Source organism: Elephas maximus, chromosome 13 (assembly GCF_024166365.1).
Source record: "Elephas maximus indicus isolate mEleMax1 chromosome 13, mEleMax1 primary haplotype, whole genome shotgun sequence".
Classification (NCBI taxonomy): Eukaryota; Metazoa; Chordata; class Mammalia; order Proboscidea; family Elephantidae; genus Elephas; species Elephas maximus.
The window spans coordinates 53,065,201-53,080,009 of record NC_064831.1 but is presented as its reverse complement, the minus strand read 5'-3'; the positions used below and the strand labels follow the sequence as shown (position 1 = coordinate 53,080,009).

At 46.7% G+C, this 14,809-nt stretch overlaps 1 protein-coding gene across 11 annotated transcripts in view; it reads right to left on the bottom strand.

Annotated features, from left to right (window-relative positions):
• Nucleotides 1-14,809, bottom strand: part of TLN2 (talin 2) — a 490,123-nt gene that overhangs the window by 4,130 nt on the left and 471,184 nt on the right. For 9 of the 11 annotated variants that reach the window (XM_049905877.1, XM_049905876.1, XM_049905875.1 and 6 more), the window contains 4 exons: nucleotides 7,361-7,486; nucleotides 4,045-4,107; nucleotides 3,729-3,956; nucleotides 547-672 (listed from right to left, as the gene is read on the bottom strand). In XM_049905877.1, coding sequence (XP_049761834.1) covers nucleotides 547-672; nucleotides 3,729-3,956; nucleotides 4,045-4,107; nucleotides 7,361-7,486 — 543 coding nt within the window. The remainder of the gene's footprint in view (nucleotides 1-546; nucleotides 673-3,728; nucleotides 3,957-4,044; nucleotides 4,108-7,360; nucleotides 7,487-14,809) is intronic. The other 2 variants (XM_049905883.1, XM_049905886.1) reach the window with 1 other exon arrangement.

Here is a 14,809-nt window from a genome sequence, read left to right as displayed (position 1 = left end):
TGGAGCGAAATCTTTTTTAGGAAGCGGCCTTCTCCTGCACTGCTTGCCTTATGAGCTCCACACCCCAGCTTTAGTGGGACACTGCAGTGTACCAGGAATAGCGCTCTCAGCTCTGGAGACCAGCCTCCCAGCCCAGGTTTCGGGTTTGGGACCAATGACCCAGACGGCCCAAGGAAACAAGCTGACTTCTGGCCACTGACTGAGTAGCAAATCAGCAGTTCTACTCTGTCCTATAAGGTTGCTATGAGTCAGAAATTGACTCGACAGCAATGCATATGGTTAACTGAGTCCCTGGGTGGTGTAAATGGTTAACACATTTGGCTGCTAACCAAAAGGCTGGAGGTTTGAGTCCACCCAGAGGCACCTTGGAAGAAAGGCCTGGTGATCTACTGCTGAGAAATCAGCCAGTGAAAGCCCAGTCGAGCACGGTTCTGCTCTGACACACACGGGGTCGCCATGAGTTGAAATCAACCTCACAGCAATGAGCTCGTTTTTTTTTTTTTTAACATTTTGGGGGTAAACGCCGTTCTGAATTTAATCACAAACCTGAGCAATGCCCCCTACAAATTTTGTTTTCACTACAACATCATCATCGTCAGCTTTGCCAAATGCAGCCTTCTGGGCGGCACGAACAAGATTGTCTGAGGCTCTTTTCACGGCATTTCCTGCCGCCTGGAGAGGGAACAAAACAGAGATTACAGCATTAAAATGGAACAGCAATCTGGATATGGACAGAGCAGACATGAAGGTACAGTTCATGAGACCAATTCCTGAGAACACCAGTCAATTTATCACACAGAAGTTCTAATCAGTGAGTATCCATCTGTCTGTCCATCTACCCACTGATTCTACCCATATTGGCACCTACTGTGTGCCAAGCATGGCTTATTCACAGATGACTAAGATACAGTTCCTGGCCTCCACAGAGCACACAATCTTGAGGGGAAGAGAGCCATTAAAGAAATGACAACAGTGGCAAAGTGAGACGTATGTTACGAGAGACACACTGGGAGCTGCTTCCTTGGCCGAGAAAACCACTGTCCCTGGGCCCCAGTTCTATTGATATATTTCAGGGCTTGGCTCAGGCATCACTGTTTCCTGTTCACCTTGGCCTTACCCTCCCTCTCTGAGCTCCTGGAGAGCTCTGTAATGGCCCCTTTGCAGCCCTGACCGCATTGTGGTAGCCTGTCCCCCTCTGAGACAGCAAGGAACATGACGTAGGGCGTAGGGCTGTGACTTGACTCCTTGCACAATGGCTGTCCACGGTGGTGCGCACTGAAGGCTTTGGCAGGAATGAGGGGCTATGAAAACACAAGTGGGGGAGCATCTGCCCCTGTGTGAAGGGCTTGAAGTTCATAGCGATAGGGGCTTCACAGATGTACTTGTAAAATCACAGCTGAGTCTTATGTCTTGTGCTCAAGAATGGACAGTTATTAAAGACAGCTAAAGAAAAGCTTTTCAATATGAAGTCCAAATCTTCATGAAGGGCTAAAGCCCATACTGGCTCACCCTTCACGTTCACGAAGGGTGGTCCCAGGGACTTGCCTTTTGCCAGCTGTGGACTGGAATTTTCTCCTAATGGTGATCAAGTTTTGTTGATCCTCCCATATTTCTGTGCCCAGCCCCTCTCAGGATCAAGGGCTTTTGCCTTGGGGTTAGCCATCAGAAAGTTAAGCGGTTTTCTCATTCACAGCTAACTGGCCCATCAAGTGTCTTAGCATTTGTCTTAACCCATGTTTAATCTCTTTTGTATCTCAAAAGGGATTGACTCAAGATACACCCTATGATAATCCTGCTTATTGACATAACAAAGACAACCCATTCCCAAATAGGATTATAACCCCAGGCACAGAGGTTAGGGTTTAAATCACGTACTTCTGGGGCACATGATTCAACCCACAGCAGCACCCGATGGGGCCTAGGAGCACTTGTACAGGAAAGGAAGGGGAAGACAATATTTGATGAGTAGCCATCATGTGCTTATTCTCAGGATAGCTCTATGACGTCAGAAATCACTAGTCCATTTTTCAGATGTGGAAACTGAGGTTAAGTAACTTGTCTAAAGCTCTGTAACTGGTAAGTTGTAGTGTCAGGATTTGAACACAGGTCTGTTTAGCCCAGAAAACCTCTAAGGCTCATTGTAAGGAACTCAGACATGACATCACAGCATCCAGTTAAATGAGAAACAATTATAAAAGAATGATGCCGTATTATATCTGTGTAAATCTTCAGGATTTACACAAAGAACATTCATATCCATTATCCTATCTGACTCCCATAAGAGGCAGAGCACATATCTTTACCCTCATTTTACAGATGAGGCAACTAAGGCCTGATGAGTTTTGAGTGATATATATATAAGGATCACCTTATGCATGGCTGAGGCAGGACTGGAACCCAGGTCTCTGATAATTCATGATGTTTTCCTCTGAAGGGTTCTAACAACCCACAAATTACAGACTCCCATACATGTTGCTCCTCAAATCCCATAGGATTATCCCAGGAGTCAACTGGGGATGAGGGAGGTGGGTCAGAGAGAGGCTCAGGAGGACCAACCAATAGAAATGCACTTTGTGACTTTTAAAATAAAGCTAGAGTTACTCCTTTTGATAGAACTGTCCAAACGTTCCACCCATTTATGATTTTATTCCCTGTCTTATATGAACATATATTGTTAGGCAAGATAAACAATCTGCATCATAATACTTATAGTAATAAAAAATCCAGAAAACTGGAAATAATGAAAATGTCCTAAGTATAGGGAAATTATGACACAATTACTTGATGTAATATCATGCAATCATTAAAAATGAGGCTTATGGAGAATGGACCAGTTAGCTTTGCATAGAGAACTTATGAAGCCTTCTCTCCAAGGGAGAAAATAAGTCTGATAAAATGTTAAATGAAGAAAAGCAGACCTTATCCCATTATGATTACAATGAGACAGAATTATTCTGTATGTAGATTAAAAGCAGCCAGAGAAAAAAGTGAAAGCATTTGAGGTGTGGAGATGCTGAGGCTATGTGATTTTTCTTTCAAACATTCTTTTATTGTGTTTATAATTTTTTTTTTATCATTAAAACAATCAGGAAAAAATAGATGCACTGGGGAGGACTTGTCACCTTCACAAGCATATTCTCTAAGCTCTGGGAAACCCGAGCCACAGTCTCATGGGAATTCCTCAGTCCTTTCACCCCCTTTTTTAGCAAATGCTGAAGGAGGGTCAGCTCTGAAACATGTGCCATGTTAGGCATGAGAGAAGCAAGGACGAAGATGTGGTACCTGCACCTAAGATGTCACAGCCTGGCCAAAGGCAGACATCCAAATCAGCACAGTGGCATGATGTCATGGGAGCTGTAAGGGTGGCCTGGCCGGGGGCTCTGGCAGGACAGAGGAGGGACTGATGGCCTGCGGCCTGGGAGTCAGAGAGGGCTTCCCAGAAGAGGTGATACCGGACATGAGTCACGAAGGACAAGTAGGAGTTGGCCTGTTTGGGCTGGAGCAGGGAGAGGGTCAGGACCTTCTAGGCAGAGTCAAGACTTGAGTGAAGGTCCCAAGGCCTGAGAGTAGGCGGCGCAGGTAGAGAATGTCAGCTTGGTGGCGCAGACGTGCAGGATGCATGGAAGGCCGCGGAAGAAGATGAAGCTGGAAGGTGGGACGGGTTGGCTGATGGAGGGCCTGGAGGGTCATGCCAAGGAAGTGGGACAATCCCCTTTGGTGACACTTACCCGCTCCAAGAGGAGAATTTTCCCACCAGCATCAGTGACCATTACCTGTAGCCGCCTCATGGCCTCCGAGTCCTGATCGGCCTTCACCTTGCAGGCCACAAGCAGCTGGGCCGTGGAAGCTGCGACCTGCTTGGCGGATGAGATGAGCTTCTCCTCGCTGGCGTGTCCTTGAACAGAGGCGTTGGCTGCCTCGCAGAGATTGCTGGTTGCTGCTGCCACCATCCGGGCCTGGGGACGGTTAACGGACAAGTGACCCAAGGCCCAAGGCTCTCCCAGGGGACTCACAAAGCAAATGGGGAGGAAGGAGAAGACTCACGGCAGAAATCAGCCCCTGTGACCACTGTCCGTCGTCTGCCGCGTTGGCAGGGATGGAGCCGACCTAGAAAGTGTAGTTGAGAGAACTTCAGTGACAGCTGGGAGGCCCAAGACCACCAGCAGCCCCCTCAGGCCTTACCTTGCCCTGGGACTAGGGGGTACAAACATCTTGTTGGACACGTAGCACTGCCCAGTGCTCCCACCAACAGCACCAGCCTGAGGAGGGAGCACCCTGGCCACTGCATGACTGTAAACAGGGCCTGGCTAGTCTCCATTTGGGCCCCGAAGAATCAATGAGAAGCACTGAGACCGGCTTCTGTTTAGCTGCCCCACACCACATGTCTGTTGGGGTATTTGGTGGTTCAGTGGTAGAATTCTCGCTTTCCATATGGTCAACGCACCTCACGCGCAGCCACCATTCGTCTGTTAGTGGAGGCCTGCATGTTGCTATGATGCTGAATAGGTTTCAGTGGAGCTTCCAGACTAAGATGGAGCAGGAAGAAAGGCCTGGGAATCTATTTCTGAAAACCAGCCAATAAAAACTCTATGGATTACAATGATCAGATTTGTAACCAATCATGGGGATGGTGCAGGACCAGATAGGGTTTTATTCTATTGTGCATGGGGCCATCTTAATAGCAGAAAACAACACCTGCACTTCTGAGAAGTCACAGGGAACAATGAAACAATGGCTGGCTTTCCATACTCACTTCCTGTTGACCTTTTCCCATTTAAAACATGGGAGTCACAGGTCTTATCTTGCAAGGGCAGAGCCATCGAGGTCTCCTGCAAACTTAAATCTCTCTCGCAAACTTAAATCTCTCCCAATTACTGGCTCTGAAAACTTCCACATGACTCTTCTGGCAGGTGATGTTAAAAAAGGATGGGCGCCCTGCTCCACACAACTGAGTGCAGAGCTTGGTCTTGAGGAAACACAGGTCATCTTGCCAGGGGTGATGGGGAGGCAGATGCAGGGATAAGATGATCTTATTTCTATTTAGAGGTCATGGCAGCACGTGAAGCATTTCCTGTCCAGACTCGGGAGGAAACACCTTTACACCTGCAGGAGGTGCCTGGAGCGGTAAGAGGCTAGTATCTCATTTTAAATATGAAACGGGGGATCCATCAGCAATGACAGGCCCTATTATGGGGCTTGCTGAATGTCAGGTAAAATTGCAAGGTTATATAAAAAATAGTTCACCCAAATCCAGTGGAAATTCCATTACCAACTTATTAAATGCCTGAACGTAAATTCCCTGGAGGATGGGGACCCTGCCATATTCAAGTTTGATTCTGTAGTATCCAGCGAGGTGTCTGGCACATATCAAACCAGTTACCATGGTGTTGATTCTGTCTCATGGTGACCCTACATGTGTCAGAGTAGAACTGTGCTCCATAGGGCTGTATTTTAATGGCTTATTTTTTGGAAGTAGATAGCCAGGTCTTTCTTCCAAGAAGCCTTTGGGTAGGCTCAAACCTCCAACTTTTGATTAGTAGCCAAGCACCTTAACCCTTTGCACCACCCAGGGACTCCATCTGGTGCATTAAAAAACAAAACAAAACAAAACAAAACAAAACAACCCATTGCCATTGAGTCGATTCTGACTCATGGTGACCCCATGTGTTACAGAGTAGAACTGCTCCGTGGGGCTTTCTTGGTTGTAATCTTTATGGAAGCAGGTCACCAGGCCTTTCTTCCGCAGTGCCGCTGGGTGGGTTCTAACCACGAACCTTTAGGTTACTAGTCAAGTGCAAGCTGTTGGCGCCACCCAGGGACCTTGTCTGGCATAGAGGCGGCTCTTTAGCAAGGTTGAAAGAAATGGAAAGTTTTAGGTAGAATGCTCCTCTCAATGACTCATTTCTGGTCTTTACTTGTTGACTGGTCAACAAGTACCTGCTGAGTCCCCATGATAAGGTCAGCACTCGGCTAGATCTACAGGGGATAAATGAAAAGCGTGACAAGAGAGTACATGCCAGCTGGGGAGGTGGACACGGATCAGTATTGACTACCACGTGATGGTTTGGAAAGAGGAGCCTAAGTGTGGGGCGTAGACTAAAACATGGCTGTGCTCGCAAGAAAGGAAGACTTCCTGGAGGAAGGTGAACAGCCTCTGGTCTGGTGTAACTTCCTGTCTGTGTTACAAGTTCTCAGGTCAAAGCAAGCATATCCATCTATAAGCATGTTGGCAGCAAAGGTTTTCTGATATCACATAGAAGTGACTGACCATCACGGTGACCCAATTTCTCAAACCAAAACTCAGGCCTACCACCTGACAGGATTTCTGTAGGGTCTCTTTGTTTGAGAGGCTCTCTGCAAGGCGTACTTCAGATGGGGCAGTTCAGTGCTATATGGGACTATAGGGTAGATGGGATATTTTAAACGGGAAGACCTTCTCATACCTAGGATTAGTCTACTGTGGTCAGCTCTCATCAATCAAGTCACCCTCGGCTCGTGATGACCCGGCATACAACATAACGAAATGCTGCCCGGTCCTGTACCATCCCCACGATCAGTTGTGGATCAGACCATTGTGATCCACAGGGTTTTTATTGGCTGATTTTCAGAAGTAAATTGCCAGGTCTTTCTTCCTAGTCTGTCTTAGTCTGGACACTCTACTGCAGTCTGGTCAGCATCATAGCCACACGTAATCCTCCGATGACAGATGGGTGGTGGCTGCGCGTGAGGTGCATTGGCCGGGGATTGAACTTGGGTCTCCCGCACGGAAGGAGAGAATTCTTCCATTCAACTACCACTGCCCCCCCAGATTAGTCTAATGTAATCCTTTGGCTCTTTAGAAAAGAACTATGCTTTTACGGGTGGGCTGAGATGAAGCAGATTGAAAAATCTCAGATTTAAAGCCTTTTGGTCAATGTGCTCCAGAAAACGCGAACAGTGCGAAGTTGGACAGCATTCAGCTCTCCGGTCCTACACAGTGAATGGAGCCATTTGGATTTGGGAAAAGGTAGCAGAAAGCCCCTAACTGCGGTGCTCACAAAGTCATCCTCCAGGAAAACAGGGCAGTTTTGTCTTTAAATAGCACACAGCACAGCGGGAATATAAACACCTAGCTCAGGACCTGATCACTGCTTGGATGGGAATACCTTCCTTAACAAGAAGCAGCTGAGAGGCCTGGAAGCCAAACCATTCTGTGTGTCAGGTTTAAGCAAACAGAGTTTACCGTGAGTCAGGGCAAGAACTGGCGTTTGGGTGAGGGAAGGCGCGGTGTGTGTTGCCGTGGTCGGGCCAAAAGCTCTCCATCTTTCCCCTGGCAGCTCTCCCTACATGTTCCACCGCTTGGTCGCCAGGGCTCACCTACCTTGCCTTGGGCCACCAGCTCCCTCTGGGCTGCCGAGGCTGATTTGACCAGGGCACTCGTGGCAGCAGCAATCGATTTAGCGGCTTCCAAGATCTGTTCTTCAAAATCCAGGGTCTCATCTGCTTGCTATAATCAAAAGAAAACAGTGTCATATACAATTCATCTCCACAAAGGGCACTTTCTACCAAACTACTCACTGCTTGGTCCCCTGGCTCTCCAACCTGCATGCTGGTTTCTGCTGACGAACTACACCCAGGGTGGAAATGCCCAGGCTGGCAGGCTGCTGCTTCACCTGCCGCCTCCCTGCCCTATTCTAGAACATAAAAGCTGTAAGCATTGCTGTGCGACGCGAATTTTAAAACAGAAAATTCTAAACGGCTGACTGGTTTTCTGGACCAGAATCCTAAAGTAAACATAAAATCACGACAAATACAACATGCTCAAACAGTGTCATCAGCATCAATGATAAAAAAAAAACAAAAAATAATACGCAAAAAATCAAATGAGTGGTGACGGTATTTTCCCAGAGCTTAAAGCTAAGAAAGTGGGCTGAAAAGAGGTAAAGATGGCTGTGGGTTGTCAAATGGCTTTTTTTCTTTTTGTGGGAAACACAAAAGCAAAACAGCATTTGCAGTTCTGTGGCCGGGCAAGGAGAGAGTTATATGCCAGCCACAGGTCACCCAGTGGTAGAAAAGGAATCAAGGCAACATGGCGTCAGGGTAGAACTCTTAGTCACCTGGAGTACGGAGGCATGGCTCCACCTTGGGAAGACCACTGGGCACCACTGCGTAGGTGCTGTCAGGTCATCAGGATTCCCATCTGATTCACCACTACCATGTCCTCCGTGGCCTAAAGAACCCAGGAAGTCGAGGAGAAATTTTGGGGGCGTAAGGCAAGTGTAAAGACTGTAGTCCCGGGGTGGGAGGTGGAGCATCATATTTTGGGGTTGTCAGACTAGATGCAAGGAGCCCTGGTGGCGCAGTGGTTAACTGCCTGACTGCAAACCGAGAAGTAGGCAATTCGAACCCACCAGCTGCTCCATGGGAGAGATATGTGGCAAGTCTGCTCCCATAAAGATTTACAGGTTTGGAAACCACGTGGGGCAGTTGTACTCTGTCCTATAGGGACTGCTATGAGTCAGAATTTGACTTGATGGCAATGGGTTTGTGTGTTTGATTTTTTTTTTTTTGGTATAGGGTTGCTACGAGTTGGAATTTGGCTCGATGACAACACTTTCTGTTGCTGTTGAAGATGAGCTCCAAGGTCCCCTGTGGCAGTAACATTCTATCACCCTAAGACAATGTGGTGAGGTTCCATATGGAATGTTACATGTTGACAACGTAGCCAGCACCATTTAGGCATTCAGAGAGGAGGGTCAGACATAACAATACACTTTCAAAAGCGCCTGTGCTATGTGCCAACATTTTCTTAGGCACTTCCACATACATTAACTTAATTCTCCCAAAAAAGAAACACAACTTAATACTGTAGTTATCGTGATCCTTATTCCCTCAGTGAGAGGGAGGTGGACTACTGGGCCCAAGGGTCACGTGGCAGCAGGAAGCAGAACGAGAATCTAAACCTAAATCACGCTGACTCCAAAATGGTGTTCTTCTTGCCTGGGCCAGCCGCTAAGGCATCAACAGGAATGATTTAGCGAGACGATTCCAGTGTCGGAGGCTCTAAGCAGCTTTGCTAACAGGCCCATGTGAAACATCAGGCAGGAGGGATACCACTTTTTTCCAGTTCCCAGTTTTTAACAGGATCATTTTGAGCCATAAAGGATGCCGGTCTCATTTCTAACAGCCCATATTGACAAAATAAAATTTCAATGTACACCTAGTGGCTCTGAAGACAGACAGATGGCAGCATCTGGATGTTCTCAGAGGCTGGATATTCTTTATTTCTGGCAGAGTCCTGCTCTAGGACCATATAGAACAGAACTGGATTCAGTTCCTCTGGACTGATTTGGGGTTCCTTTATTATTGGGGGGAGGAGGTGCTGGAATGGTGGTGAACAAATTTGTTTACTGAAGTATGAAAATGACTCATTATAAGATACTCTGGCATAAAAGGTACTCAGACATAGATGCAGAAGAAATTATATTAGGCTCTGATGTATTTGTGTATTTAATGACCTTGAGATTAAGAGCTTGTCTGGAAACTCATTCTGCAAAATAAAGTCAAGCATGTAACAGAAAAAGGCACTGGAGAAATCAGAATTGTTGAGTCACATGGGCCCTAGGACCTGTCTTCATTTTGCTGATGAGGAAATGAAAGCCCTTGGTGGCTAATCGTAGTCTCCCAGACTTGCGTCTCAGGTAGGCTCAGCGACACCATGGCTTCCAAGACTGAGTTTATTTTATGGTGTGCAATCCTTGGTGAGCAGATATCTAACTTCCCAAACTTTAAGATTCACAAAAATGGAGTTTCCTTAAAATTAAGTGCTAACTCTTCGCATGGATGGATCTGACAGAACCATCTCATCACAACTGATTTGAAGGGCCTCTCCCACGTCTTCCGCTGCCTTGGGTTTTTTTTTTTTTGGTACAACACATGCTTGAAATACTCAACTTGGAAATAGGTCTGACACCCACAGATTTTTCTTGCAATGGCAAGTGCTGTAATGCTCTTTGATGAATGCTTATTTTTCTTTCCAAAGCATCTCTGTTTTCAAATGGACACAGAAAAGAGTCTTCTCTCTGGAGACATGTGCTCTGACCAGAAAGCCACTAGAGAATTTCTCAAGAAAGTCACAACGCAACTCCCTGGGATGGCAACAGGGATCGGCAGAATGAAGGGGAATGTCAGGTGCTGTGCTCTGGGCAGGGTCCCATGATGACACCTGCCTCTGCTTGCCGGATCCAATGGTGGAAAAGAAATCACCTGTATCTTTCTGTATGCTCACCAGCCCCCTCTCGCCAAAAGTAGACACTAACACTTAATGTATCCTCACATACAATTTCCAATCCAAGAGTAAATGGGATCTCCCCAAGCCAAGGAGACTCAGTTCCCCATTACCTTTATCTCCCACCAGCATCCAGAATGGAATCTGAAATTGGGGTTGTGAGAGCGGGAAGAGAACGGAAAGAGGACCTAAGGGTAACCACATTATAAAAAAGGAGAGAAACAGAATCAACTTGGTTTTTGAAGGGCTTTCCTAAATAAAAGGATCACAATTAAAAAGCAGGATTTATTAATAATCTCCACTGTAGCTGGGAGAAAAAGAACAGCAAAGTGGAGCTGCTGTGAGGAGACCCTGGGGATGAATCATGAGACCAGGGTCCCGTGAACCCCTGAGGCCAGGTTCCTCTCACTGGGCTCTCATTCTCATCTACTCACCAGAGAGTGAGTTGGTTGGTCTCTTAAGATCCTCTTCAGCTGAGATTTTTTACTGACAGGACCCGGGTTTCTCAGCTCGTAGCTCTGGCTTAGGGAAGGTTTAGGACAGTCACATCCTCATTCCTGGAAATAAGACCCGGAGGGATTTCTAATGGAGGTGGCTACGGACTTTGTCGTTGTTAGCTGCGGTTGAGTCAATTCCAACTCACGGCAACCCCACGTGTGCAGAGTAGGACTGCCCCACCGGGTTTTCAAGTCTGTGACCTTTGGGAAGCAGATCGATAGGCCTGTCTTCCGAACCGCCAAGCTACCACAGGCACCACCCAGGGGTCCTGGTTATGGACTGCTCTGTGGGAAATGCTGGCCTAGACTAAGAAAAACAAACTCCAGTTAACCTGACTGTGATCTCCTTCAAGGCTCGGACTGTGTTTTATTCAGTTTCTGTCCCACTAGCCCAAAATTGGAGCCCTGGGGGTGCAGTGGCTAAAAGCTCAAGTGCTAACCAAAAGGTCAGCAGTTCGAATCTACCAGCCGCTCTCTGGAAACCCTATGGGGCCGTCCTACTGTCCTATAGGGTTGCTATGAGCCGGAATCGACTCAACGGCAACAGGTTTGGTTTGTTTTTGGGGAATGCAAAATCAGGCAGAGAGCAGCCCACGTGGTAAGCATTTGTTGAATGAATGTCTGCATTAAAGAACGAGTTTCTGAAGTCCCACAGTTCAGCCAGAGGACAACTTACATGGTAAGAGAAGGAAAAATACGTAGAGTGAGCGGCCATATTAGTAACTGTCCATTCCTGAATTATGGGGACAAATGTACAGATGGGTGTGCCGGCTCCTGTCCCGTCTAAGGCTGTGGGTTGTTAACTGTATACTCTGCCTGGACCCCTCAACTGGCACTCATAGTTTGTGATGTTTGGTCCTGCATACAGATGTAAATAAAGTGGCAGTCTGCTAAGTGGCACTCTTAAAAAAAATAGTGCTGGGAAGAAGTGTAAAGAGATGCAGAAACAAAGACTCCGCGGATGGCGCTTCCCTAATGAAGGCTTTAGCTGCAGCCTCCAAAGGTTGAATCTATGTTCTCATCCTTTACGCTCTGTTCTCTTTGCCATCCCAATGTACCTGAAAAGGCTACTGCTACTGGGCAGGTCACCGTAGCTCTTACTGTCTTTCCTGGACTGTCTGGCAGACTCTAGCTGAGGATGGATTTATTCTCAGTCAGCTTTGCTTTTTGGTAGCTTTGAGAAAGATCTCAGCACCCATTTGCTGGCATTTTCCTTCGGCTGGTCTTCTACAGAGCTCACCTTTTAGAGTTAGAGGGCTGATGAGATTCCTCTTGGGAAAGGCTTCAAGGAGCCAAAGGCACCCATAAGAGGTGGCCAAAGGGTCACTGCCCTGGATTTTGTCTCCTTCCCCGAAAATCTCATTTAAGGGTCTGCCTTGCTGACAGCTGACACACACAGTGATGGCTTTTCTCACAATTGGCTAAATAAGCCAAAGAGCAACTCATGGCATCATCTTTCCAGCTAGCAACCGTGCTTTGTTCTGTATTAACGGAAAGGCTTACAGAGGGTTTGCTATTAAAAACAGGCTTATATAAGAAACCTAAAAAAAAAAAAAAAACCTTTGGCTATAGTAATCTTTTTTTTAAAGTGTGAACATTTTGCAAGTAATCTGAATGTTCTTAGGGAGGGGGAAGAAGCAAACCCCTAGAACTCACAACAGGAACGAGGCATTTTTCTGCTACTTGAAGCCTGAGCTGGAGCAGGGATCTTTCTCCTTTTTTGTAGTGGGTTTGGCTGCTACTAGTTTGCTCCTGGTATTGAATTGCGAGGCGTCTCGGGGGAGGCCTTAGCCTGTACCCTAAGACCCAAAGTGTTCACGAGCCAGATCAGCTTCTCTTTTGGAGGACCTATAGATGAGCTGGAGCCCTGGTGGTGCAGTGGTTAAGATCTTGGCTGCTAACCAAAAAGTCAGCAGTTCGAATTCAGCAGCCACTCCTTGGAAACCCTATAGGGAATTCTACTCTGTCCTGTAGGGTCGCTATGAGTCAGAATTGACTCGAGGGTAATGGGTATAGGTGGGTTGGCCCTAAGAGGACCAACACCGTCACCAGTTCTGATAAAAATGAAATGTCCCAGAACAAATGCAATGGCCAAGACTGCAGAATGGACAGCTGGCCTAGATCCCTCAGGCTGGCCTGATCTCAGGAAAGACTCCAGGGAGACCATGAATGGACCAAGTAGGTGCCAGGGCACCTGCCAACAGGGGAGGGCCCAGCCTCTGCATGCAGATGTGGAATAAGTGCAAGCTTGTGCAACATCCATCCAAAAAGCCTGAGCTCGCAAAGTCTGCGCCATTAGCATTCTGGGAGTGGTTTTCCCATGGTATCCACTGTTTTATGACTTTTTCTTTCCTAAAATGAAAACTAAAACCACTGAAATGGACTTTTAATCACTACTTACACTTAATAAGAAAAACAAAACAAAACACTTTAAAGACTGTTTCATTCTCCAAAATCAAAACAAAACAAAAAGCCAATAACAAACAAAACCCCCAAAGGGTACCTGAGACATAGAAAGCATGGGCAAAGAAAAGATAACAGAATTCTTTAAAAAATTTAAGATAAATTTGCTCCATCTTAAGCGCCTCCAATAGGAACCTTAGCTGTTTCTGGGAGCGCCTGACAGGACCTACCGTTCCACATGGCAGGGAGTCACTTGGGAACATGTAATGGCCGAGTTCCCAGTACACCTCTGCTTTTCACTCCCTGTGTCTCCTGACCTGGTACTGAGCAGCAGAAGATGAGCTTGAAGCCAACAACTTAGCCATATAGAAATGCTGTGTTTGCTAATCCTTCTCCCTGGACATGGCTGCCTTTCCCCACTCACCATATGAATCGATATAGAGAGTGCTGGTCAACAGCAAAACTGCCGAAAGACATAAGGAAGTCACATTCGTTTAAATAGACAAACTTCATCTAAAGTCCTCTCAAGACCACGTTTTTCTTTATCCATGGTGACGCTGGGGTGTCTCTTCTCCATCACGTCTTAGTCAGACAAGCTTTAACTGAACTCAAAATGAAAAACAATGTTGGCACGAATTCAGGTAGCATCTTGAAAACAGCCCGAAAGAGCCTCTGCTGACACACACAGACCACTGCTCAGCTCCCACTTGGTAACTCCACAAGCCGGGACCCCAACACTACTTTTCCCTCCCTGGGTCATCGTTTCCTGCTGCCACTGTCTGAGTCCGACACTGTGCGTTTCACCTGTAGGCTCCTGGGAGACGGCTCCTACAGATGTCCTGCTTAAACCATGTCATGGATTGAACTGTGTCCTCCCAAAATATTTGTCAACTTGGCTAGTCCATGATTCCTGGTATTGTGTGACTGTCCACCACTTTGTCATCCGATGTGATCTTCCTGTCTGTTGTAAATCCTATGCTACGATGTTAATGAGATGGGATTAGCAGCAGTTATGTAGACTCAGTCTACAAGATTAATCTGCAACTTCAGCCAATCTCTTTTGGGATATAATAAAGAGAAGTGAGCAGAGAAATTGAGGGACCTCAAACCACCAAGAAAGCAGTGCCAGGAGCAGATTGCGTCCTTTGAACCCGGTCCCTGCGCTGAGAAGCTCCTCGACTGGGAAGATTAATGACAAGGACTTTCCTCTAGAACCAAGAGAGAGAGAACGCCTTCCCCTAGAGCTGGCACCCTGAATTTGGACTTCTAGCCTCCTAGACTGTGAGAGAATCAGCTTCTCTTTGTTAAAGCCATCCACTTGTGGTATTTCTGTTGTAGCAGCACTAGATGACTAAGACACCAGCGGCTGGCCCCCCACGTGGGGCTGTCGCTTACACACACATCCTTAGGAATGCTCTTTATGAAACAGCGTTTCTCCTTCAAAAAAAAAAAAAACTGAGCTATTAGCAAAGTAGCTCTGTTCCCAGAAAACAGTGCTCACGAAGTCTTTTGTTGGGAGAGCTTAGAATAAGCTCACACATACTTCACAGTCAAAACCAACCAAAAGAAGACTGTTAGGTATCAGAAAAAATTTTCTTCTATATCATAATCCCCAATTTCTGGCTGCAGCCAATTAGGCTAT